This window comes from Pocillopora damicornis, chromosome 7, assembly GCF_964200805.1.
Source record: "Pocillopora damicornis chromosome 7, jaPocDami1.2, whole genome shotgun sequence".
Taxonomy (NCBI): Eukaryota; Metazoa; Cnidaria; class Anthozoa; order Scleractinia; family Pocilloporidae; genus Pocillopora; species Pocillopora damicornis.
Genome location: NC_142676.1, coordinates 21,610,302 through 21,637,373, shown reverse-complemented (window position 1 = coordinate 21,637,373; position 27,072 = coordinate 21,610,302). Strand labels below are relative to the sequence as shown.

Sequence of the window (27,072 nt, the reverse complement as noted above, 5' to 3'; positions counted from 1 at the left end):
CTTGACGAGTTAAAAAAAAGGTCTTCAAAAGAATGACCCTGCACTTAATGTCACCAGCTTGGTGATTCAAACCCGTGAATGAATGTTATTGATGACCGTGAAAGTGTTTCCGCAACAAAAGCCAGTTTTACACGATTGGACGAAAATAAGCTTTTGACGTGAGTTTTTAATTAACGGCGTTGTGTGAAGCCTTTTTTAAGTTTTCATTATCGCAGCAGAAATTCAACTTTTCAGACTCTTTTATGTCTAGCTGTCAGTAGACGGCAATTAACCATTTTTCCACGTGTATTTTATACAGGCGACTATCACCTGTTACTAACAGCAAATTGGTTACTTGCTGTAAATGTATTAAACATCCCCACGCAAAAAGTATAATTTGTATGCTACGAGTAACAAACAGTAAGCTGATATCGAACTTTTTATAATATCTTGCGAATAGTGATACCAAATTTATTGCTCGGTCTGAACAAACCGGACATATTGTATTAATAGCCGAGATAACCAAACCCCTGAGTTACCCTGGAAGAGCTTATTCTTCACTTATTTCTTTGAAAAGTTCAATCAACCGTTTACATGATAATGGCAAACTCATCTCGCGGGGGAGGAGGAGGAGGAGAGAACTTCTAGTAAAAACGAAATAATTTTTATTGATGTATAGATTTTAACGCTGCTGATCCTAAAAACCTTTACTTTTTCGCATTTTCAAAAGAAAATCCTGTTTTTTTTTGTCTTGATTCCCTTACTCTTGCAGAAATGTGCACAAGGTCATTATTGTTTAGCTTCTGTTACTACGTTCCTTTTTATCTGGTTAAAAACCAAAATCTTCTTAGTTTAATTTTCTTTGGAACTCAGCTTGTGTTCAGTTTCTACGATCATAGAGAAAAAGCGAGCCACATATTGAAGGATTCTGCGCCTCAAACCCCCCACCGCCCTCCGAAAACGCTTTTTTCATAAGTTCATCCTGACGGATATCCAAGGGCAACGGGGATCATGATGTGGTTGACCCTACGAAACAATCATCTTTCGCCGACTAAGCACACATTTGACGCAGCATTCTACTTACGTCGGTCAATTATTATTTGAGTTTTTTATTTTTCTAATTGCCTTAAGATAGATAAATAAATGACTGAATAAATAAATAAACGTCTAAACAAACAGAAGGAAAGAATAGTTTCCTTAACACACAATGAAAGTTGGTTTCAGCGCACATAAGATGAAACATAAGCGCAAGTGCTAACCCAATTTTTTTTTCTTTTCCCTCTAAATATTCCAATGTGGCGTCACACAATTCCTTTCGGAAAGCCTTATCTACAAAAACGTTTCACTAATTGTTTGTTCTCATCGAAATTACTCATGCTAACTTTTAACATACTTTCTTCGAACTGTCTAAGCTTATAACGCTAAGTGATGAAATAGCTTATGAACGAGTGTGAATAAAAATGTAGCTCCTATTTAGCAATCAAAATTGTTCAGGAGTAGCGCACGTCCCTTTGTCGACGTAATGCTGTCGGATTTAAAAGAAAAAGAGGACCTAAATTAATATTTGTCCCTGTTCAAAGGGCTTAGATGATAGTTACAGCAAAGTTGAAGCGTTTTTGTTCAAGATTTCAGCTGCCTAACTGCATACAAAGTTATTTTAACTAGTCATGGCTGCTACGTGACGTTTAAGAGACCTTAGAGTTAAACATTACAACTTCAACTTTGAAACTCGACCATTAATCGAGACTCTACAGCATTCCTATGTAAATTTCGTTTCCTTCCATATTGCTGATGGGACACTCTCGGGTTCAGCCGGTGACGAGCTGATGTTTAGAGGGCTATGTCGAACTGAAAGGGGAGAAGTTAAAAATTATAGAATATTAGGAATGACGTCTAAGAAAATAAAAATAAATCACGTAGCAGCTACTGTACCGCGGTGAAATGGATCCCCGATAAATAAATGAATGTATAAATAAATGAACTGACGGAAGAATGGAGGGACGGACCGTCCTGCGTCACAAATGTTAACCAATTTATTTTTTTTTTTATTTTTTGCTGAAGACTCACAAACAAAAGGATCCAGGATCTTAGTATGAGTAAAATAACCTTTGTCAAAATGCACTCAGTAGCGTAAAATGAGCTAGAAAAAGGACAATATATATTTTACTGAAATATCACGCGCGATTGATAAATATAGGAGGCCAACATCGCTGTTATTAGAATTGTATGCTTGGCTCTGCATTTGCAAAGATAGAGTGCGTCCTTTGTCCTTTTTAGGGTGTCTCAACATAAACAAAATATGGAATGTTGACGTCAGACCAAACATTTCCCGCAAGCATTTCGTGGGGCACACATGGTGAGTGTGACTTCGCTAGTTTCGCCTTTCTTGTTCCCCTTTTTGAGTAACTCTTCGTAAAAATTTTGTTTTCTAATCGGTATTAAAATGTATTTTGTCACAGCGTAAATAAAAACGAAGTTCCTTATGAATGCTGCGCATGTCAACCTACTATGTACAATTGATTACAACATATAAATAAAGGAGGTAAGTTTCTAAAGAAACTGTGGTGCTGCGTCGGTGGGAGCGTATAGCAGGTATCGTGCTAACAACTGAGTAGAAAACGTAAATTGGTCACCGTAAAGAGTTAAAAGGCTGACGTTTCGAGTGTTAGCCCTTCGTCAGAGCGATTGCGAAGGGCTAACGCTCGAAACGTCAGCCGTTTAATTCTTCACGGTGGCCAATTTACGTTTTCTACTCAGTTGTTAACACTAAATTACCTGATTACAACATAGACCATTTTGGTAAAGAAACAATATTCAGTACTCACAGAGATGTATGCTGGTTCCAATAACCCGCGAGAAGTAAGAATCGGTGGCGAAGTGGCCTCTGTTTGTGTCCCATGGTCATTCTTCATTATTCGGCGGTACTTGCGATGTTTCTTTACCATCAAGTTTTGCTCAAGTGAATTTGTTGTATTCTCGTCATTACCTCTACGTTCTCCTCGAGACAGAGTGAAACTCAGAGCTCCACGGTCTTTTGCAATGGAAGGTTTTCTAATCATACTTGTCTGAAGCTGTGCTTTAAGCATGTTCTTTCCAACCATACCGCGAATTTCGCCATGCAAATCATTAAGAGGAAGGAGCACGGCCAAGCAGCACGAGATGGACCATTGCGGGTTCTTACGCCACTCTTTGAAGTACTGATATACGTACACCAGGTATTGAACTGCAGATGAAAAAAATAGAATTCAAATGATTGTATCTTTTCAGATTCGTTCTCCATATCACATGGCTGTTCAGTTAGATAAGTTAAATATTGGACTGTCCTTTGACTAATATTCCAAACGCGCACGGATTATTTCAACCAACAGCAAAGGTAAAATTAATATAAGGGTTATATAAGGGTTATTTCTGATCAAAAAACAAAAACTTTAATACTGCTTTATCCACTTAGTCATGTGCAAATTGGCGAGCAAAAAGAGATATTACGATTCAAATATTTAGTGCATAAAATAAGAGTACTTATTACTACTTCTTACCAACGAGAAGCCCAATCACGAGAGTATTTGCTCCAAGAATCAGTATCTTCATTGAAATGGCATCCATGTGTTTATCCTCGGCGTTCGATATATTTTCTGCTGGAATTTTGCTGACAGCACCGATACCTAAGTTGACAACTGTAACGGCGAGGGAAGTGGTCATTAATCTGTTTTCGAATGGGTCCTGTATGGGTCTCATCCAAGAGAAATGAATTCCATACACACCAGCCACGACCCATGCCAGACCAATGTAGGACCTGCTTTCATGACCCACGAGAATAAGGCCAGAGGTAAGAATTACTCTCCGAGACATTTCAACCAGCTCCCAATACCATGAGCACGGTTTGTAGTTTTCGAAAAGAAACCGCAGACCTCCAACGATTTCCTTGTCAACGTGTGACCCATCACAGTTTACTGTGGTTGATATTGCTCGCCGATGCCTCCAAAGGGCGACAAAAGACGCAGCAGGTAGGGCAAAGATGTACGCAATGGAAATGTAGGCTACAATCAGCAATTGGTCATATGTTTGGCCTTGGCATTTCACGCTGTAGTCTGCTTTGAGGTACTCGTTGCACAGCTGTTCATTTTTGTCCTTGCACAGTTTACGGCAAGCAAGTGGCAGAACACTGGCTGTCTTTGAAAACGAAGTCAAATAAGTCACATAAAGGATGAAAAACAGATTTTTGAACACGATTTCTTTCAGTTGTGAAGTTTTGGCTAACTTTTCTTCGTCAAGTAAGCTTTTATTGCCAAAGATAATCATTTTGCGAATGTCAAAGATCAAACCCGAAGCGATGATGACAATTGCATTCAATGACAAGATTAGAAACAAGTCTCCAAACGCGTTCATGTGTAATCCTGGAAAAAGGCAGTGAATGGGTGCCACCTGAAGCAAATTCATCTGCAGTATTCCTGAATACCTTGCAACAACTTCTAACGAGTCTGGCCAGCTGATATAGGAGAAAACGTCTAGTAAGCCATGAGTGACTTGGTAAAATCCTATCAAGATTTTAAATTTGGATAAGGATTTGTCCATAAGATCGAGAGCACGCTCTGTTTTAAGCTTCGTTTTCCTCTTCCATGCCAACAGAGAAAATGTTATTAAGAAAATGACAGCAACGAGAGATAATTGTCCCACGATCCATGATTTTGATGGGCATTTTTTGCATCTGTGGAATTGCTTGTAGTATCCTGAGCTGCATACGGAGCAAATAGGTCCCTCATATCCATCTGCACATGGTGAGTCCAATCCACCCTTACAGGACTCTGGTACTTGGCAACTATACGGCGTTGGGAGTGCATAAGGATACTGCACAGAATGCTCATATAATGCTGGTTTAGATTCCATGAGATTTTTTATAAAATCTTGATAACGGCGTTTGTAAGAATCGTTACGCCATTGCCACCAATAACCAGGTCTTAAGGAGGCATATTCTTTCTGGCAAATAAGTCCATCTTTACCACATTCGCGACATCCCTCAAATAGGTGGGTTCGATAATGACCTTCTAAGCATGGACAAGCTCGATGTCCAGCGAAAAAGTCAGTTTCGGTTCCTAATAGAGGAATGGATCGTTTAGTAGTTTTAAAGTTTTTATTCAAACCGGTTATGATATCTTAAAACCTCGGCATAGAACTGCATACCCATGTCACTTGCTACGTTATGCACAGCTTAAGCTCAACGTTTGAAACTGATTCTTATATCGTGAAACAAACGATGAAAAGTTTATTTACCAATTGAGTACAATGAACAACAACATTTTCTATAATAACTACGCTAACGGTTCTAACGGACGTGTCTAAGCTTTCGAAGGAAAGGCTAATGCCTCTAACGTTTGAGAGGAAAATCTCTAACGAACGGCTAACGGATGCCCAGCAAAATTGGCCTTTTGAACGGAAAAGAGTTCTTTTCCCATCTTTTCCCATGCACGGCTATTTCAGTTTAGAAACTGTCTCTCTTTTGACTGGAGAGCTAGTGGAATGTTGTTTGCAACCTTATATGTTGGGTCAAGAGATTTTAAATCTCTTGGTTAGGTATATGCCTTGAATAAATTCTACCATTAGGCATCTCTTCTATGTAAAGGTACGTAATAGTGAGTGCTTGCTTACCCAAAGGACAAGTCTTGCAATCTAACACTGATTTTCCAGGTTTCTTGTCATATGCAACGTAAGACCCGTTCGGACATTTCTTACAGCCTTTCGCCACGAAGGCAAGATTATCCGAGTAAAATCCACCTGAAAAAAGAAAATCAATGACTACCACTCCTAGCTGACAAGTTGACTTTGTTTTTTGGTTTGTTTTTCATTTTTCTTTCGCGGTCGTTTTGTTTCGTTACTGCGCTAGGTCCGCACGTCATGATCTCGAGTCAAGTAATTTCACGTCCGGCCCAGCCACTCAGTCTGACATGTACATATTCTTTCACAACAAACGAAAATTTCTTTGAGACTAATTCCGTGTTAGCCTGAAGAGATATGTCATAGCTGGACCAACGCATACAAGATTTAACCGTTTGAAATGCTCTTAAAGGATGACTTTCTTTGATTCTTTGTAAAAGGGTTACTCTGCAATGTCAGTTAATCATGTTGCTTCATGCTCTAAACGTTAATAAGAATCTCAACTGTTGATCAGCTGGCTAAATTATAAGCCAAGAATTTCACACTGCTGCATTGCGAGGCATTTGGTCCTCTTTGAAGAAAATTTCAACGTTAGAGACATGAAATTGGAGGCAAACATCGTGGCTGGTGTAGCTTTTAGAAACTGCACCCATGCAGACACCATGTTGTTCAAAGATATACGCATATGTATGAAATGCGTCAGGGCATATATGCATAAAGCATTCATGCAACCTACTGTATTTTCTTTTGTCGTGGTGTTAACTATAGTGAAGCAGAAACAACTCTAGTTGAATTTACACATTTTCTATGAGTGCTCTCTGTAATCAAACATAGCATACCTGGTGGACAATCTGTGCAGATATCCGAATCTAGCTCCGAGGTAAACAAGGTGTGATGTGAAAATGTACCCAACGGACAGGGTAGAAATATGAAGTAGTTACTTTCAGACGCCGTCTTTCTGAATCCCACTTTATGTAGAAAAGAAATAACAGACGGGGACACTGTTGAAGGAACTGTGATGGCTTCGTCGTGTGTTTCTAGAGGATTACTAGGGATAAATTATAAATAGTTTTTAAAAACTCCAACATGCTCAGGCTATTTTCCAAAATGGTAATTTCAATGTCGACAACTCTGTTACAAGAACAGAATGAAATGTCTTCGTGGGCATGCTAAATTGTATGGAACTTTAAAAGTCGGTCGTATTGTAAGCCACGCAGTCATTTCATAATCTTCAATGTGGGGGTCAAGCCTTCAAGCGAAGCTTCAAGCGGTATTCAGTTAGGATTTTCAATGAGAAAACTGTATATTCATTTCAATTTACCTTAGGATATGGCAGTTCCTTTGAGGAGGAGCCGCCTTGATTCTTACGTCACCCAATTACGTAAATTACCTATGTCAATGTGTGATTCGTAATTGAGCAAAAATAAGGTTATAGAGTAATATTCAAAGGCCAATAGTAGATCGATCCCGTCATTAAACGCAATTTCCACGAGATATACGAAATTTACTTTTATATTGTCTGATTTCTGCATCCTAGCCCATAAAGTGTCCTACAACTAATCATACTGACAGATACAAGGAGTGCTTCCCGGTGCCAGATGGGTAATCATAGTCTATCACCCTGGTGATTCTATCTGTCAAAGTTCTGCAACGACAAGAAAGAATTTTTAAAATTATCAAATTGTGTCATACTCGCTGACTGGCCTGTTCCTCATTTCTAAAGATCATTACTTAATCAATAAAAATGCCTTACATTCGAAAATCTTGAGGGTGATTGCTTGAAAAGATGTCAGAGGCAATCGATTTCAATGAAGTTCGTAGAAGAAATCTGTTGTAAAAAGAAAGTGACTGAATGAATAAATACATACTATTCAGCAAACAGACCCTCACTTTGTGATATTATCGGTGGCGTGAAGAATGATGGATAATTATTGGACCAGGTCGGGCGTGAAAACATCTTTATTTGCCAGATGTGAGAATAGATTATTTAAAGAAACTGGAGGCTTAGGCAAATGACTGATATGCGAGATTAACTTATTAATTATTAACTATTAATTAATTAAATAATTATAATTATTGTTGTTATGATATTTCGCGAAAATGTACGAGGTCTAGCTACCTTTCAACTTTCATAATATAAAAGAATCACGTGATAACTTACATTTTTATTTCATGATAAGAGAGACCAAATGCCTTTGGCTCAATTTTTTCTATCGGATTGTCAGACAGTGTTCTGGAATGAGAGTTAAATTCTTAAAGGAGTTGAGATTTTAAGAATTTTCCTAATAAAAGTTCAGATATGTGCTCAGTCGATAAAATATCTTGTTTTCTTATTGGTCCATTGCAATGGATAAATAAATGGTAAGGGATTTCCGTTTTCCATTTTATCTCGACTTTCAAGCTTTTGAATATTTCTACTTCAAATGATTAAATATTTTAAAGAGTCTCCAACCCAAAAAAGTGTTTTTCGACAAAGAACTTTTCTCGTTTTACCTATGATCACAGTGAAAGAATGATTTCAGTCGAAGAAAACCTCGCAATTCTACAAGCAGTTATTACTCAATTTTTTATGTTCACGACCGCGCATCTTAAGGCCTGGGTGGTGGAAGGTTGTTACGTCATCACGGGAACCACGCTACAAGGCTGCAGTAAAACCCTTTCAGACGCGTTGCCGAAACAGAAAATGCTTTTGGAAATTTCCCTCACTTTAAACATCGAGGGCATTACATATAGTACCTAAAGAAAGCCATTTAAGAGAGATTCAGACTCGGACAGTGACTGTATGACTCCGAAGCATACAAAGCTTCTAATCTTTGACGCAGAGATGGAGGAAATCGATTGTGCGCCGAAAGCGAAACGTCGTTGACATGGAGTTAAGAAATTCCTGACACTTCTGAGAAAGAACTCTATCGGACTCTTACGGGCTTGTCTCGAACATGCCCAAAAAGCCTGCGATACATCGTTAGAGCGAACAACGCCATCGATGAAGATTTTAAATTAGATGTCTCAGCTTGATTAGTAAGAAATCAGGACCAAGTTGTTCAAAGCTAGGTCAAGATTACCCAGGTTAAGCGTGAAATCTGACCTCAGATCTGAAAACTTTAGAGGCATATTCAGTATATTTATTTTTGCCTACAATTTGATGCCTGGATGATTAAAATTTAACCCCGGGTTAGCGCTAATCGGCCTTCGAACAACTGGGCGCAGAGCTTGACCTCGCGGGAGCCATATAGGCGTTTAGAGACTTACAACACACAAGTAGCACATCAGGAACGTTTCAAATGAACAACTGACAGATGAAAAATTCACGACTGATCATTACAAAGAGACGGAGACCTTCCAAGACACGAAATTTTATTCGCGTCATCCTCCGAGCGTAAAGATAGGATTCGTAAGAGGAGGAGTGATAAGCTTCCCAAGACCAATTTTCTCACGCCCCACGTTTAATAAAATCGTACAGATATTCAAAATGCGCTTTAAGAATAGGGGATACCCACATGAAATTTTGGACAAATGTATCTCTGAAGTTAATTTTACTGTGAGAGAAAGGTCACTCAAGAGCAAAGAAAATAGCGCACTGAAGAAACATTGCCTTTTGTTTAACAAATAGAGAAGCCTTGACTGTGCTCTGTTGCTCTGTTCTATTGTAAAGCACGCAGGTAGCGGCTAGACCACGAAAGAAATGTGGGGGGAAACACGAGACGTAGTCGAGTGTTCACTTCTTGAGTCTTTAAGTGAAATGTTTTCAAAAATCTTAAAGTGAAATATTAAAGTGAAATGTTCAGTGAACTTTAGCCGAATTATGGCTCATAAAAGCACGCGAGTTTTTTCACATGACAAGGTAGAAAACAAACTGTTCAAGGCGAGTGTTTTTTTAATGAACGACAGCCGAATTTACCGGAACATGAAGATCACTCGGGATGACAGCGCCGCAATACTCGGCTGCAGTGACTGATGTGACTTTCCACCCAATGCATCGGAAAGGATATCAGAGCAAGCTCTTATTTTTTCACTCGAAGGGCGGCCGATGTAGTTTCTGAGGCTTGCTTTACTGCGATGACCGGAGATCGCCACGAGTATGAATTTTAACAGTTATGCCAGTTTGGTTATATTTTGGTCATCATTTCTGTTTTGTTCTGTTTTGTTTTGAAGACTGAACTTTGTATACTATACGAGTGTTAGCTGTGTTTGATTTTTATTACCGTACGTAAGCTTGCAATCTAACTGAGCGTGAAAATCTTTAAATTCGGAATGTCTATTTTGTTTTTCCTTTGAGGATTTTCGTATCTGCTCACGTTTTAATAGCGTAAATTACTGCGCCTAGTATGTTTACAAACCTTTGTTTGATTTTTCTGTTGCTACTTGCCGGCTCGCTTGTTCCGAAATTTCACTTTCGATTATCGGAAAAAAGCTAAAAAGAAGTCTCGGAAAAGATCGACCATAGTACAATTTGGTGACAGCTTTAGCTCAGCTCTATGCTTTATACTCTCATAGAGCACTCTCTTTCAACCAGCGACAGCGCACGTTATATCCGAACTTTATTATAAAACACAATATCTTATGGCACAATATCTTTTTCCCTATAACAGTGATAGAGAAAAAACTTTTTGTGGCTATTGGCACTTTAAGGCAACAGGTACGTGACATTTTGGCGGTTATCTACTGTGTTTTGAGAACGCAATAATTTACTTTTGTATATAGAAGTACCATCAGAAAGCATGAACTTGTTCTTTTAAAAGACAAACGGCAAATTGTTAGCCTATCTACCATCTCATCGTTTACTTACAACAACTTCAAATGGGACATGTGATGGAAGGTTCGATAAGGAACACGCAGTAAAAGATTATCATTTAGCAACCTGTAAAAAAAATAGTTTTGTCAAAACTAGCTATAGAGAATAGAGGAACTTAAATGGTTCGGTAACTACACCAAAAACAGATATAATTAATTAATAAAAAGTTAATCAATTGTTTCTGTTTTCTTGGAAATATTTTTGGCTTCAAGATTATAAAAGTCTTCTCTTCCGAAAAGAAGATGATCCATTTTCAGCAAATTTGGGGACTGTTGGGTACACTCAAATATACAAGAGCAAGAAGCGCAATTTTTATTGAAACATATGCTGATTTGACATAGTTTGATGCTACTCTGGTTTGCAGATTTAATGAATGTAACTGGAGAAGTTACAATTCATAGACCCAACGTTTCGACACTCCTGTCTAGTGCCTTCATCAGGGGTGATCTAAACGCTGCAACAAGATCTGATCTGTAGATGAAATTTTAGGTGATCTGTAAACCCATACCGAAATATCGATAATAATAAAAACCTTTCACCCTAAATATCCATCATGAGAGTCACATCTTGGGCCTTACTCAATACATTCTTTTTTTCTTAGTAAGCATGCGCATGGGGTGAAGTATATCCTTAAATCTATTATTGTGGAGAAGAAGAAAAATCGACTAATGTCTTAAATATCTACGTATAGCAATTAATTTTTTTTTGGTGCGTTGGTTTCCATGGTTGGTTCCAGTCACTTACAGGTACCAAAGGTATTTCACGTTTGCAAACACTTTATCAGGGAATGACGTAATCATATTTGAAGATAAATCCCTGAATAAATCGATGACAAATAAATGAATGAATACATAAATGAATTAACCGTTTGTATTAAAAAAATTAATGAATTTATAGAAAGGTTGTAGTATAGATAAAATTTTCAACCAACTGTCTGCTTTTATTACACGCGTGATGCTTCTTGTCAAAAAGAAAACAGTTTAGTGAGCCATTATTATTCCTCCACGAAACCTTTTATGACTGTCACGACACAGAATTATACTTCATTTGTTAGTTATCATCACGATAACCCTGTATTATTGTTAACTGTTGCCGATTATCTCGGATTGTATTTTAATCTTATTGTTTGGACTGTCATTAAGGCGTCACCTATCGAGATATTTTCACTATAAAAAACTGAATTTGAAAATATAAACCTTCAGCCTGTATGATTTTCCTGGTCAATTTTTTATGCTTAGTCGTTTAAGAGACTAAAATCTCTTTCACTAAGATAGGTTCAAATCCTCGCACATTTTGACATTATTCATTTCATTCAATAAGATCGGAGCAAAAAAGTTAGATTTCGAGAGACAGGTTCGTGCTTATGTGCGTATTTGGCTTTTACGTCCTTGATTTGTATATATCTACATATTTTAACTTCATGAAGAGAGAATTAAATTTCTTAAGAGACAGGAAATTTTAATATTTTATCATTAATCACGATAGGCATGCCAATTTCTTTTAGACGGTTCATTCAATTATTCATTGGGTATGTCTACTGTCACTTACAGGCGCCGAAGGTCTCTTAGGTTGGTAAAAACATTATCAGAGATGAATGCAATCATGTTTGAAGATAAATCCCTAAAAATGAATAAACAAGCAAATAATTACCTAAATTCAAAATGAAAAATAGCATTTCCCCCCCCCCCCCCCCTACAATCTTTGCAACTTCGCCCGCTCTTTACCAGGTCGTTCTCGCAAGGCTGGTAGGCGGCGAACTTGCAATGGAGCGAGCGAAACCTCCACAAACTATTATATCTGGCAACTGATCGAACTATTTTTAAATGAAATGCAATAGTACAGACTGCAACAGTCACTTTTAATCTTAAACATTCGCATTCAAGATAGCATGCTTCAACAACAGGAATAATGATATTTTACCAAGATCTCGAAATATCGGGTCACTTACAGCGAAGTAAGTCTTGCTAAGTTGGCAAATACGTTATTGCGAAGAGAGGCAATCTTGTTGAAGGATAAATACCTGGATGAATAGACAACGAGACACACAAAAAAAGGAAACTGAAAAAATACATACATGCAAAGATAAGTTCGTATTCTGATAAATAGATAATCACATAAGTAATTTAATAAATAAATAAAAATGCGATAGCATAATAAACGTTTTAAAGGACATTAAGCCATTATTGCGCGCGTACTGCTCGTTAACCCAAAGAAAAAGTGAGGTAACATGAAAGAATGAAGCGAAAACTGTGGCTATTTTAATGTAGCCAGCCACTTTTATGGATCGACAACATTCAATTATTATCGCATGCGAAATGTCTTCAGTGATAATATCTTAAATGCGTGCATCCCGCAGTGAAGATGTCAATTCATGTTAATACTGGAAATGATCATGTGGCATCAAGAGCTGTATACAGCTCTTCCATTTCTTATCGTTCTTTGGCATGTCTGGTGTCACTTACAGAAACTCGAGACTTCTTAGGTTGGCAAACACAGTATCGGGAAGAGTGGCAATTTTGTTCGAGGATATATCCCTAAATAGATGGACACATGTACCATTGGATCAATTAAAAGAGAAATGAACAGATGCATTCATAAATAAACCAAATTAAGATAACGAAGAAATAAATGATGGATGACATGGCTTAATCATATCAAAAATTAGATAATGATAAACGAGTGTAGAATTTCAACTGACTTCCGTTTGAGCTTGTTTTTGTTCAAATAAGTGATGTTTTTTTTCCGTAACCTTAGAAGATCACTACAAGCTACAAAAAACACGTTTACGAAATGCTGAGACGTTTTTTAAGGAACTGAGCACTAACATTTTATATGTATTTTGAAATTCTCAAGTTATTGAATATCAGGACTGAAGGTAACTGCAATAAAATGTTGCTGATACACCCTGGTTTATATCGTCCTCAATTACTTTCATTATTATAAGGTTAGGTCGACATGATTACGACGAAGCTGCAGTAAAAATCAGTCAAAAACTGACAATTCAATGAATTAAAGATAATGTAATTTTGTTCCATTTAAGCTTCTTCTCTCGCTAATGTCAAAAGTGCAGATGTAGCCAAGGGCGCAGTCAGAGGAAGAGGGTTCCTGAATTGCCCCATTAAACCTCCCTTTACGAGGCTATTTTTATGCAAACAGCCAAAATCATTTAGGTGGCAAAATCTGGTTGGTACTCTCTTGATACAGTGTGACCCCTCTCCCCTGTGAAAAATCCTGGCTACGCCCCTATGCAGCTGGTTACCACCGTGGACAACAACAACAGATCACCACCTGCTCACCGTCTCTTGACAACATTCAGTTCTGTTCACATGCATAATGTCTAAAATGAAGTAAATATCATCACTGCAAGTGGTAAAAATTTCATGCTTCGAAAACAGCAAATAATTAAGAAAGTTTCACCAGTATCAATGCACAGCTCTTCCGTTTATCATAGGGCTTTGATTAATATCGGTGTTTCTAGTGCAACTTACAGGTCAGTAAGATTATGCAAGTTGGCAAACACTCTATCAGGTAGAAAGGCAATCATGTTTGAAGATAAATCACTGGTTAAAAATAAAGAAATAGATTAGCAAAGTGATAGAGAAACAGATATAAAGAGAAAATAGATAAACGCCCTAGAACATGGAAAAAAAATAGATACACTTGATAGCAGTAACAATGTTATAGAAAAAAGTTCTTGGGGAATAGGGCATCTAGCAGTTTTATATGCCAAACGATTCCCACTGGGATTTTTACTTTCTTTTTTTTTTTTAACGCTATTGCAAATAAGTTTAGATAAAAATTTATCCTTCAGATTCCCAGTGCGACGCTCGTGCATGTATGCTTATGCATGGTCACTACGCACGATGAAATTTGTTAGGTTCAAATAAATTATTAGTGCACCTGACTCACGCGCTGTGCTTCTACATAATCATGAAAGGCTCTCAAAAATCTTTTTCATATTCAATACTAAAAGGTAATCATTTGATTTTCTCATGTAATTTGGAAAGAATAAGCATTCGTCAACTTTTACAAAGACAACAAGTTCAACCCGCCTCACAGCCTCGCGCAGTTCTATTGGTCTTTGAAAATATTACTCATGCTTTTTTTATTCAAAACTGTACCCGAATTGATGTTAATACCGATGAAATTTGAAGAGTGCTGGATGTAGCAATAGACCCCTTTTTTGTAAGTAGCTCTTCTCATGCCACAGAAATGTTCACAAATTATGCAGTGTTGGCAAAGTACAATATTGCTCCCTACAAGAGCGGCAAAAACCATGATCATGTTGAGAAGCCAGTTACCAACATGAAAGCATGAAGAGAAAATCAACTCTTTATGATCCCTTGACAGCATTAAAAAACTGGGTAAGTCTTGGGTCACTCACAGCGTCTGAAGATCGCTAAAGTTGGTAAACACATTGTAAGGTAGAGAGGTGATCAAGTTTGAAGATAAATGCCTAAATGAGTGGACAATAATATATGAGTAACTTAATCATAAAAACTACAATTTCCTCGATTGCAATTGGTTTAAAAACTCCTATTTTCTACTAATTCACTTGCCAAGTTGTTATCGGACAGTTTGTTATCGGATAGTTCAATAAGCCTATCACATACAAAGTTGTAGTTTAAATCAATCCATCAGTTCTTCCAATTGCAAAATATACTCAACTATGATTCCTTACTAGGGTAAGAATATCCTGCTTTAGGGATAAGAAACTTCAAGGTTTTTTGAAAATATCATACATAAAAATATTCTATCTGTTACTGTACCTAGCTTTTCATCGGGTATGCATGTCTTGTGCTACTTACAGTTCTAAAGTGATTTTTAAGTTGGAAAACACTTTCTCTGGTAAAGAATAAATCTTGTTTGAAGATAAATCCCTGATAAAAGACAAATAGATAAATTTATTAATAAATAGATTAATGATCATTAAATACATAGATAAATAAACCAAAAAAATGGAAATAAGAAAACCTAAGAAATATTGTTAACTTAAAAAATCCTTCATAAAAATGACGCACCAAACGTAACCATGCTGATACCGCCATTTACTGAGAACAACAACTTTGAGGGGAGATTTAAACTGCTCACGATCTCTTACACATGAGAAATGTGTAGAATGATGATTGCGTGCAGTTGAAAACCTCTTTCCTCCGAAACAGGAAATTATGCCATTTTATCATTGTCAGTGCTCTGCAGGTCCTTTTATGACTGTACGTTTGCTTTAAGTGGGTAAGTCTAGTGTTACTCACAGCCACAGAAGCTCAGTTATGTTCTGAAACAGTTTATCAGGTAGAGAGGTAATCATGTTTGAAGATAAATTCCTGAACGAGGAAAAGCAAATTCATTAAACAAAGTACTTGAAATTTCTGCCAAGAGATAGCTGATAAGGGCGTTGCTCGAATCAACTATCACGCATAGAAATAAAAATTTGTTCCTGCTGCTGTGCGTCTGTTCAGTAATGGTTCACAGGCGAATGGTGAACAGACGAATGGCAAGATGATATTTGTAAATAGATGGCGAGTAGGGCACCCACTCAGATTTCCATTTCTGATAGAACGGGAGTAGGTTTATGCTTTTATACTAAACTCTTGAGATAAATAAGCAAATAGAGGAAAACAAAAAAAGATAGATATATGCACAACTAAATACAGAGATCAAAGAATAATTAATATAGGCGAATTATGTACATCTTAAGATATTTGTGGAGCTAAATTCCAACGTGTAAGCGTCGAAGGTTGCTAGGCCCCGGATTTTGAAACAAACTTGATAAGAGCTGAAGAACATTATTACCTGTAGGACAATTCGCCCTTCGGAAACACCTGATGAATGCGACTTCTCTTCATAAGATCTTGTGTTTTGGTGCACAGAAATATTCACAACTCAAGAAACGTTGTAAAATTTATACAATACGTTTATCTTCACTGCATGAAGTGAAAAATTTTTCTCTAGAAACAGTTACTTACATGGCATTTTATCAGAATCGATACATGGCAATATTTTGTCTATTAGTCCACTTTATTACATTTTATACTACACCATTACTTTTTTATCGGGTATTTTTTGCGCAACTTACAAGTCGTAAATATTTCTCAAGCCAGAAAACACATCATCAGGTAGGGCAACAATCATGTTAGAAGATAAATCCCTAGTGAAAAAAAAGATTTATTAATAAAGAAGTAAATCAATATTGAAATACATAATAAATAAGTAAATTGGTTAAGGCAAGACTGATGTAGGGAACGATCAATTGATAAAATATTTAGATAAAACGATGTCTTTTAGATTTCTGAAACTTATCCCGAGCAAGTACGGGCACATCATCTCTGCTCTCTGAAAGTTGAATAAAGTATTTTAGAGCACCGGTGCTCTCCTCTCCACTTTATACGCTTTATAAAACCAAGTTCTAGCAAGATTTTCCATTTTCTTGTCAGAAAAATGTGCAAAACCTAAGTAACATTAGTCGAGCACAAAATCCCTCCATACGAGGACCATGTTTGATGCAGCCAGTTTACACTTTTGATAACTTCTGGAAAACGCCCGCTGCTCATAATCTCAAGATTCAGTTCTCTTTACATGCAAAATATGTACAACGAAAATATGTTCCTTGAGTGCAATCACAGACATCATGCTTGGGAAGCTGGAAATTATTTATTTCCATCCTGTTTTCTTTCACCGAATTTGTTGAGTGTCACTCACAGCCAATGAAGATTTGTTGTGTTGGTGAACAGATTATCAGGTAGTGAGGTAATCATATTTGAAGATAAAAACCTAAAAATTATACAAATATTTAAGTACATGTATCAATTTAAAAGGAATATACACAAATAAATCAATCAATAATTGAGATAGATAGAAACGAAAATTCTGATTCTCAGAGCTACACCTGTGCGTGTGTCGCTGCGCCCTTGATTGTCCATTTACTATTGAACTTAGCCTTTCTAATCACTTACAGCACAAAAAGATTTTCTAAGTGAGAGAACACTTTGCCAGGTAGAGAAACAATCTTGTTTGAGCATAAATCTCTAAATAAATCGGAAAATAGATCATGAGATAAATATTCAAATAAATAAAGAGATAAATGTACAACTAAACAAACAAAAACATAAGTAAATTACTAAAACGAATGAATAAAAATATGCATTTTCTATTTCCAGGGCCAGAATGAGGTGTGACTTTATATATGGTTCCCGTGCCCCAGATTTCAAAACATTTTTGAAGTGCGTTTGTTGCGGTGATCACTTCCCTAATAGCTTCACGCTTGGAAACACTTTATCAAAACAATTTCCCCCTGTAGCATTCTTTTTGTCTGTCATAGAAACGTTCAAAACGTCAGGAATGTTGGAAAATAAAAAGATTCCCTTCCGGTATTTCTTGTGTTTGTCACTCACGGCCACCCTAGTGTTGTTAAGTCGGCAAACACTATATCAGGTAGGAAGGTAATCATGTTTGAAGACAAATCCCTGAATAAAATAAACATTAGATAAATAGGTTACTAAAGGGACAAATAATTGCACAGATAAATGAAAATTCATGTTAAGATGAAATTTAATAAAATAGACAGAACTAAATATCTTATAAAATTTTATGATGGTAAGTCCTCACTGAATATTTAATGAATAGTACTTCAACTGAAGTAATATTGAGGAAATATAAAAAAAACCCTTCCAAAGATATTTCATCGATATCAAAGCATGGCGATTACATTTATTAGTGCATGTAAGTTTTTATCGGGTATATATTAAGTCACTTACAAAAAATAAAGATCTGTTAAATTGGTGAACGTCTCACGAGGTAAAGAGTGAATTATGTTCGACGATAAATCCCTAAATAAATAGGGAAAAATTAAATAGGTTAATGACGAAAAGTAAACAAATGAATTTGTAAATAATTAGCTAAACAGATTCATACACAAATAATTAAAAAATTGATAAATGAAAATATATTTTCAAGATTTCCAAAGCTAAGCTCTTGCGAATACTTGGTAAAATACTTGGTACGCCCTTAATTTTGAAACAAATTTGAAGAACACTGAATGTGGTAATCACCTGCGCAAAAAAAAAAAAAAAGGCTCTCGGATACACTTATTTAAAAGCAAGCTCTGTTTGTAAGATTTCAGTAATTTGTGCCTTTCTAAAAGTGAAGCATGATCCCCATCTATGTTCATGCAGCTGGTTAACAAATGAGCAAAAATAAAATAATATCAATGTACATGTAGACAACGATAACATCCTCAGTACGCGTAACAGAAATATAATAAATATCATTACAGCTCAAAAAGCTCTCTTAAGTTGGCAAACACTTCATTGGGTAGCGAGGTAATCATGTTTGAGGATAAGTCCCTGAATAAATTGTAAATTAGATTAATTAACCAATTAATGAGTTAAAAAATACATCATAAGTAGATAAACACATAAATAAGAAGGTAAAATAGATGAATATCTAGAAGGATAAAAGAGACATATAAACATGTATTTTCAACTGCATAAAAACACGGCTCCCGGAGGAATTTCATATAATCAAGTTCTTCTCGTAAGATTTCATTCTTCTTGTGTTTATGTTTCTGAAGCAAGATATGCCTATTTTGATTAAAGTTCAAAATGTTGCCATGTTGATGCAGCCAGGTACCACCATGGAAAATGTGAGGAGGACGTCATCCAGGCTCAGACACAGGAAATTGTGGTATTTTATTAATATAAATGCATGGTACCTCCATTTATTTTTTTTGTACCTTAATTTTAAACGGCTTTGCTTTATTAGTGTCACTTACAGCTCAAAAAGGCTGTTTAAATTGGCAAACACTTCATTGGGTAGAGAAGCAATCATGTTTGAGGATAAATCCCTGAATTAATGGACAAATAGAAAATTATACTAATAAAGAAAGTCAATAAAAATAATTGCATGAATAAATACATAACGCATAAGTAGATCAATACATAAATTAATACTGTTTGCAATGCAAGAAATGTACAAACTGGGGCTTTGTTGATGCAGCAGATTACCACCTTGAACAACATCAAGTGAACATGAACTTCATTAATAACAACGCACAGCGCCCCCATTTATTTGTGCACTTTGGTTTTAAACGGTTTGTCTAGTGTCACTTACAGGATAGAAAGACTAGTTAAGCTGGCAAACACTTCATTGGGTAGAGAGGTGATCATGTTGGAAGATAAATCACTGAATGAATAGACAAATAGTAAAGAGATCAATGAAAAGAAATGATGAATAAAAGAGATAAATGCATAACTAAATAGAGAAAAAATAACAAATGAAGAAATAGATAAATAAAAGAGATAAGTATATGTTTTCTGATTCTGAAGTTACGCTCGTGCATGCGTGTACGCAAGGTACCTACGCGCTTGATCGTAAAACAAATTTGAGAAGCACTGAATTTGGTAATCATTTGCACAAAAAACACCGGCTCTCGAAAAAATTTAATTATAGCTAGCACTCTTTGTACGGTTTTATTTTGCCTATCTCAAAAACGTTCACTAATTTAATAATGTTTGTAGACTAAAAAAACCGTGGTCAGTTTGAGACAACCGGTTTACGTTTGGTTCATGAAAATTCGACTGTTCATGTTCTCCGGACAAATTCAGTTATCTTCACATGAGAAATGTATGAAATGGTACGTGCGCTTGTAACAAAAACGTCACGTTCTTGACACAGGGAAAGTGAATATGATAGTTTGCTGGCACGCATGAAATTTCCATTTACTATTGTACTTTAGTCCTCATCTAGTATGTATTATTGTCACTTACAGCGAAGTAAGTCTCGTTAAGTTGGCAAATACTTTATCAGGTAAAGAGGAAATCAAGGTTGAAGATATATACCTGAATAAATAAAAAAATAGATGGGTATATTAAAATGGAAACAAATAATTAAAGAGATAACGATTCATTTATAACTGATACCATATAGACAAAAATATTTTGCGTAACAATTTGCCCTCTGCGAGCAAAAATAAATTTCGAAGAACTACTGGAACTAACAAACAAATAAAGTAAGCGATGCGGTGCCAAAATGCCACTGCATAGACACGCACGCTACCTCGTATCAAAAAGGAGGGCTTGGCGCATAGAGTCATTTTGAATACAATATAATATAGTTTCACTTACAAACGCTTCAGATTTATCAATGCAGCAAATACTCTCTCAGGTAAAGATGCTATCCTATTGGATGACAATTTCCTGTCACAAAAAAAAAACAATCGTTGAAGTGGGTAGAGAGATAAATCGATCAGACAAGTCCTTCGTCTGCTTTCTGTAGGCATCAGAAAATTCCATCATTTGATTCAATAAAGGAATCAGCTCAGTCAATGAACTTATGTAACTGCTTACGTCGATTTGAAAAACGATGTAAGAAGAGATATGTTTTTCAAAGCCCACATTTGAAGCATTGACACATTTCAAAATGAAATGTATAAACTTTCAAGAGGTCAGAGAAATGAGAACACATGATTGAGAACAGGCAGACAGGGGAGGTAGGGGCTTGACAGAGAGGGATGATAACGTGTCTCTCCCTCTCAGTTCTCAGTCAGACACTTTCGTCGGTGGCCATTTTAACGGTTACGCCAATGATCTTACAGTATTTCAGTTGCTTCTACAAGACAATATTCAAGTTGCTTCAGAGTCAAATTTACGCAGGAGAGAAAATTCCTTTCCAGATAAATTCGATGGAAAGAACAGTTAGGCTTGCAATCTGAAAAAGAAAGGAAACGAAACAGGTGTTTGCCGAGACATTTACCCAGTAAATAGCGTCTACAATGTTTCCTTAACTTACCTTTCTATAATTGTGTATCCACAATCAGCTATGCCCAAATGTGTATAACAATAGCGATAACAGTAAGTCCGCGATAATGGCAATGGTAATAATGATAGAAAATTACAATTACATTTATATTCTTTTAATATTCGAAATTGTTAGTCGCTGGTCTTCTTCAAAGGTACAAGGTCGCGTAAAGTAGAATTCTCTACTTTTTGCAGGTCTGCTACACATTTCGCATCAAGTTTATTTCAAATTATATGACTACAGCTTACCTCGCTCATTCGTAAGATATTATCAACACTCGAGAGGGTATCTCCTCCCACTACCTACTGAGGATTTAGTATGTGGTTGACATTAGTTTGTATTTATTAAAAATGCACGGCAAGCTTATGTGTGACGTTACGAAAGTAAATATTTGGCCCGAAGGATTTGCTTAAAATAGGCTGAAGCTTTTTATAAGCTGTAACGTACTGCTCGTAAGTCATAAAGCAATGAGGAAACGTATCAATGGCTCTTGAGCAGTCTTCAATATGAAGGATGCAACTCCTCGTGTTATGGAAGCTTAATCGAACTCCACTGTTAAATTGTGGAATTTAGTATTTGAGTTCCATACTGTGCTCGCCGAAAAAAGGGTCGTATTGATCCTTCAAAGAATCGGTTCCCCAACAGTATTGTACCCATACTAAGTCCTACTTATCATCTACGAATATCAGATTAATATAAATAGAGCCAAATGCTTTCGGTAACTCAAGAAAGACCAAAAACTCGACAAAACATTAAACCCTGTCTTTTCTGGGGCTGCAATTTTCGAATTCAGAAAACCAAAGGAATGTTATAGTTGTTTTGACATCATTCTTTATGGTCCATGAAAGTAATTGGCGAAGTAAGAGCTTCGTCATACCTTTGAATATCACAGAAAACTCTCTTGAGTCTGAGCCATACTTGCTGGCGGCCACACAAGTGTAGTTTCCTTCTTCAAAAGGGTAAAAATGAATGCTAACTGAATTTGATGTTAAAACTAGTTCAGATGTGTTTCTGATAATTGACGTGTTCATAGGAACCGTTCCAGTAACTGAAATATCTACTTTGGATCTTGGATAGATTTCCACGACGGCTGCTACTGATATGTTAGGTGGAACTAGATTGGAAAAATACATATTGAATAAATTACTTGTAGTTTAGTATCATCTAGTTTATCATTATATAAAATCCTACAAGTTTTTACTTGGGTTAACTGAAAAAATCATCATCATCGTATCTATTCAACGCTATTTCCACGTACCAGTTGAAACCACTTTGAAATGGAAGACGAATCCTCTCCCATAGCCATTGAAACGGACTGTTATTATGGCGTAATCACCAGTCACTACAACGGTCTTCCCAGTTCGATAACCACAGTATTCACCAAAAGTGAAGTTCTCCTCATTAGAAATGGTTACCAAGCCATAACTAAATGGAAGCATAAATGGAAACGAGAAAATCAAATTCAGATAAACTACCATTATTCCACTGTAGAAAAACACCAAGAGAGGATTCTCTCTCGAAAGCAAATTATTTAAGAAATAAGGTTATTTACATGGAATTGAATTCGTGAGAGCAGTTATTGTTTCTTTGTTTATGCTTTTGCATTTACTGGACTCGTGCAATCAATCAGCTTCAGGAATTTACAAACAGATGAATGTATACATTTAGGATATGTACTGGGACTATTTTATGAAAAACGTATATGTTCAGGGAACATTTCCAAGCAAAAAAGCAAAAGAAAAAATACATTATGCAAATTTTTATACGAAGTATCACGACAGCGTTCTAAGCTAGATTAGGTTTTAAGAACTTACCGCCCCACACTGAACCACCAATACCAGTACCCAACATAAAAATCCTTGAAATAAATTTCCATTGCCTTTCCGTATGGAATGGGCACTGAATAAACACATTTCATCCGTCTTGGTGTGGAGTGTGGATATCCTGGACTTGTTAATGAGTTATTTACTAACGATCCGCATCCTGTGGTGAATAAATAAAAACATATTTCAAAGAATACATGGATAAATAAATTGATTAATTAAGTGTTTCGTAAAGTAATTGGTGAAGTAAGAGCTTCATCATACCTTTGAATATAACAGAAAACTCTCTTGAATCCGAGCCATACTTGCTGGTGGCCACACAGGTGTAGTTTCCTTCCTCATCAGGATAGAAATGAATGAGGGCTGAGTTTGATGTTAAAACCAAGTCAGAAGTGTTTCTTATGATTGACGTGTTCATAGGAACCGTTCCAGTCACTAAAATATCTACTACAGATCCTGAAAAGATTTCCACGACAGCTGCTATTGATATGTTGGGTGGAACTAGATTGAAAAAATACATGTTGAATAAATTACTTATAGTTAAATGTTATGTAGTTTATCATCATATAAAACATATATTGAATAATTTTCTTTTGAGAGGAGTTCAATGTCATCTAACTGAATGTTATAGTTGTTTTGACATCATTCTTTACGGTACATGAAATTATATGGTGAAGTAAGAGCTTTCTGAGAACGTAGAGAATATCATGCCAACGAGTTCAGCCCTCTTTTGTCTAATTATTTTTTTTGTCTTTTTTTAATTCTGTAAGGAAAATGCGAAAGAAGGAGAAAACTTTGCACCCGTATTTTATACAAAATCGACCTCGAGCCCAGGGTTTTCCCAGCTCCGTGAAAATCTAAAGTACGCTTTGTGCTGATTCGTCCGCAGAACAAGAGGAATGAGGTGCAATGTAGTTGGATGCGCTTGCTTAAGGTACCATCAATCAATTCAACCTCGGGTCCAAAATTTCTTCCGTTCCTTTTAAATCAAGCGCTCTCGTTGTTCTTATTTGTCTTCTGAATAGAACCAACACGGCGTTGATGTGCCCACAATGCAGCTGACCGTGCATGCTTAAAATAACTTTAAGGCACGGTCATACAGTTGTGCGTAAGGAAATTTTCTCAGCTTGATGAATATTTACCAATTTTTTAAAGTATGGTGCTATGCTGTGTGTGCGCTGCGAACTCCATTATTTTAAAAAATCAAAACCTCAATCTGATCTTTTTGGTCCTAGAGAGGGCTGCGAATTTTCAGTGCATACATGTAGGGTAAAAAACTTTCAGGGAAAGGCTATTTTGTAATGATTTATAGGCAGTATCAAAATTTCTTTATTTCAATAAACACTTAATTTCACAGGGTTTCATCGTTTCCAATCTATATCCATCCCAATTCTACATACCAGTAGGAATTGCGCTAAAACGTAGGATGAATCCTCTACCATGGCCACTGAAATGGAATGTCGTTATGGCGTATTCACCGCTCACTACAACTGTCTGCCCAGTTCCCTGACCACAGTATTCACCAAAAATGAAGTTCTGCTCATTAGAAATGGTTACCAAGCCATAAAAGTATCTAAATGTAAACGTGAAAATACTGCTTATACCAAAAAAATGAACCTTATTACGTTGTAGAGAAAGAGGGAGAGAGAGAGAGAGAGGGAGAGAGAGAGAGAGAGAGAGAATTATTTCAAAGATCCTCAGAAGGATTTCCTCGACGTTCATCTCGTGAATGCGTTGTTTGTTTCCTTAAACTTCTTCAAATACAGGATTCAGGCGATCAGTCAGCTTCGGAGACTTACCAACATAAGAAATAATCTTGTGCTTACAAGGAACTTCAATTACTCAAGGCAAATTTCTTATGCAACAGAGATCTTATAATGTATTTTAATATGTAAAGCTGTCTGTTATGACAAAAAAAAAACCTTGAGGGAACGTTCCCAAGCAAACGAGTAAAAAGCAAAACAAATCAAATAATGACATACTTGCACTGAATGGTTACATAGCTTGACGGGGCAGTTTCGCTACTCACTTATAACCGTACCATCTATGGTACCCGACATCAAAGTCCTCGAAATATATTTTCATTGCCTTTCCGTATGGAATGGGCACTGAATAAACACATTCCATCTGTACTGAGTCTGGGTATGGATATCCGGGACTTATCAATGTGTTGTTTACCAATGATCCACATCCTGTGGTGAATGAAACAATAAATAAGGGGAAATGTAAACGAATAAAAAATAAAACAATAAATAGATAAATGAATGAAGAAATAAAGAAGAAAGAATGGATGTTATTAAAAGCGGGAATGGGGAACGGTGTAATAAAATGGGAAATAAATTTTTCATTTTCTTTTTGGATTTCTTGGTTATAATGCGGAACACATGTTTTTCATCGGTGATTATCGATTTGGCAAAATTTAAGAGCGGAATAAATTCATGATGAGGAAAGAAGGCAAACCAAAACTGGCAAAATTTTTGACTTTCCAAATTTTGGCGCATCAAATTAATATGCTATGACCAAAATTTCACGGATTGAGTTATACTTCTATCACAAACCTATCCACCTTTTCTTCCTGCTGATCTTTTGCGTTTTGGCTGACACTTAGGCTGTTTGCGCCGGCCTCAATACTTGCTACGGAAGGGGAATTTCTCGTTGAACTGGACCCAGAGTACGCGTCACAGACTCTTGAATTAAAGCGACGTTCAAATTGGTTTCAATCGAAAGAAGAAGGGCCAGACAGACGAGGAAAATCCTGCCATTCCTCGCCAAACTAAATTAGCGGACTAAAATGTTTTGTCCCGATGAAATTTTATCTAGGCGCATCTTGCATATCATGACAGCTAATGGTTTAAAAAAAACATGATTGTTTGTTTAGCCAAAGTTTGGAAGCCCCCAAGGCAGGACATCGAATCCTTCGAAGATTTGGCGACTTGCAATTTTTAGATTTAAATGTTGTTAAAAATCAAAGTGTGGATATCGATTATCCACGCTGAGTAAGAGATTGAAAAAAAATGCATATCAAACAATAAATTTAAAAAGAAAACAATTCTCTAATTTTCGATCTCCCATTTATTTTCCCATTCCCTATTCCTCATTCTCGCTTTTAATAAAATCCAAGAAAGAATGGTAAGAAAGCTGAAGAGAAAGATATTTTTTCTAAATCTTCCCCCGTGAGTATTCAAAATTTTGTTCCACTAGTCGCTCGTCTCACTAAAGGCTTTCGTCGTACCTTTGATTATAACAGAAAACTCCTTTGAGTCTGAGCCATACTTGCTGGTGGCCACACAGGTGTAGTTTCCTTCTTCTTTAGGATAGAAATTTATGAGGGTTGAATTTGATGTTAAAACTAAGTCAGAAGTGTTCCTTATTATTGACGTGTTCATAGGAACTGTTCCAGCTACTGAAATATCTACTTTAGATCCTGGATAGATTTCCACAACAACTGGTACTGAAATGCTGGGTGGAGCTAAACGAAAGAACGAAGGAAAAAAGGGAATTGTTGAATTATTACTGATGGTGAAAATCCTCATCCAATGAGTTATTATTATTATTCTGAGCTACACAGTACAAATCAGAAGCAATTTTGTATTTCTGTATTTCTCAACTGTGATTACGGGTGCTGTTCTGACACGTAGGTGTATAATAAAAGGTTTCCTCGTAGAATCTCTGTTTAAGTTGTCCACCGCGCACCCTTCCTCTGTACGTATGCAATTGCGTCTTATTTAACAACAAATGTGATTTCATAACTTTTAAGAATAAGTGGTCAAATGATAAAATACTTCTTGACAGAGTTTGCTCGGGCCGGAAGGGAATACATTTGACTTTCGAACCCAAGCCAGCTAAATTCCCGTTCTTTCCGCCCAAACTCGGGCCATAACTATATGAACTCATCATTAACATTATTGCTATTACTATGATTTCCATCATCGTCATTACAACTATCACCAATGTTAATATAATTATAACAATTGTTGATCACAGTTATTTACCATCCAGATTATCAAACCAATTGTACATACCAGCGGGAACTGA

General features: G+C 36.4%; 2 protein-coding genes and 1 long non-coding RNA gene across 3 annotated transcripts; all 3 read right to left on the bottom strand.

Moving 5' to 3' along the window:
- Positions 1-1,659: 1,659 nt before the first annotated feature.
- LOC113682331 (uncharacterized) lies at positions 1,660-21,471 on the bottom strand. The gene is made up of 22 exons (XM_089213695.1): positions 21,463-21,471; positions 21,010-21,209; positions 20,542-20,613; positions 20,185-20,256; positions 19,529-19,600; positions 19,191-19,262; positions 18,691-18,762; positions 18,175-18,246; positions 16,497-16,568; positions 12,883-12,954; positions 12,369-12,440; positions 11,969-12,040; positions 11,165-11,236; positions 10,415-10,486; positions 7,790-7,861; positions 7,382-7,456; positions 7,199-7,273; positions 6,468-6,676; positions 5,623-5,748; positions 3,516-5,069; positions 2,805-3,202; positions 1,660-1,827 (listed from the first exon to the last, which is right to left on the bottom strand). The coding sequence occupies exons 1-22, from the start codon at positions 21,469-21,471 to the stop codon at positions 1,810-1,812; spliced, it is 3,600 nt and encodes a 1,199-aa protein (XP_089069821.1). The 3' UTR covers positions 1,660-1,809.
- On the bottom strand, positions 13,778-15,419 carry LOC149043107 (uncharacterized). Its single transcript, XR_016188162.1, has 3 exons — positions 15,229-15,419; positions 14,805-14,876; positions 13,778-13,980 (listed from the first exon to the last, which is right to left on the bottom strand). It is a non-coding gene; the product is annotated as an uncharacterized LOC149043107 (long non-coding RNA).
- A 385-nt stretch (positions 21,472-21,856) lies between the features above and the next one.
- LOC149043106 (uncharacterized) lies at positions 21,857-23,557 on the bottom strand. The gene is made up of 4 exons (XM_089213694.1): positions 23,302-23,557; positions 23,029-23,197; positions 22,473-22,639; positions 21,857-22,328 (listed from the first exon to the last, which is right to left on the bottom strand). Exons 1-4 carry the CDS (start codon positions 23,555-23,557, stop codon positions 21,967-21,969), a joined length of 954 nt encoding a protein of 317 aa, XP_089069820.1. The 3' UTR covers positions 21,857-21,966.
- Positions 23,558-27,072: the final 3,515 nt, after the last annotated feature.

Bases quoted from the DNA above. Each gene is read 5' to 3' on its own strand.
- LOC113682331 (XM_089213695.1), bottom strand. The intron at 19,601-20,184 runs GTAAGTGACAAT...CTATTCATTCAG, and splicing joins TTAACGAGACTTACTTCGCT to TGATTTATCTTCCAACATGA. The intron at 19,263-19,528 runs GTAAGTGACACT...CCATTAATTCAG, and splicing joins TTAACTAGTCTTTCTATCCT to GGATTTATCCTCAAACATGA.
- LOC149043106 (XM_089213694.1), bottom strand. From the start codon at position 23,557: ATGTATTTTTTCAATCTAGTTCCACCCAACATATCAATAGCAGCTGTC. The intron at 23,198-23,301 runs GTATGATGAAGC...TATTCACCACAG, and splicing joins GTTTTCTGTTATATTCAAAG to GATGCGGATCGTTAGTAAAT. The intron at 22,329-22,472 runs GTACGTGGAAAT...TTTCCAATCTAG, and splicing joins TTTCAAAGTGGTTTCAACTG to TTCCACCTAACATATCAGTA.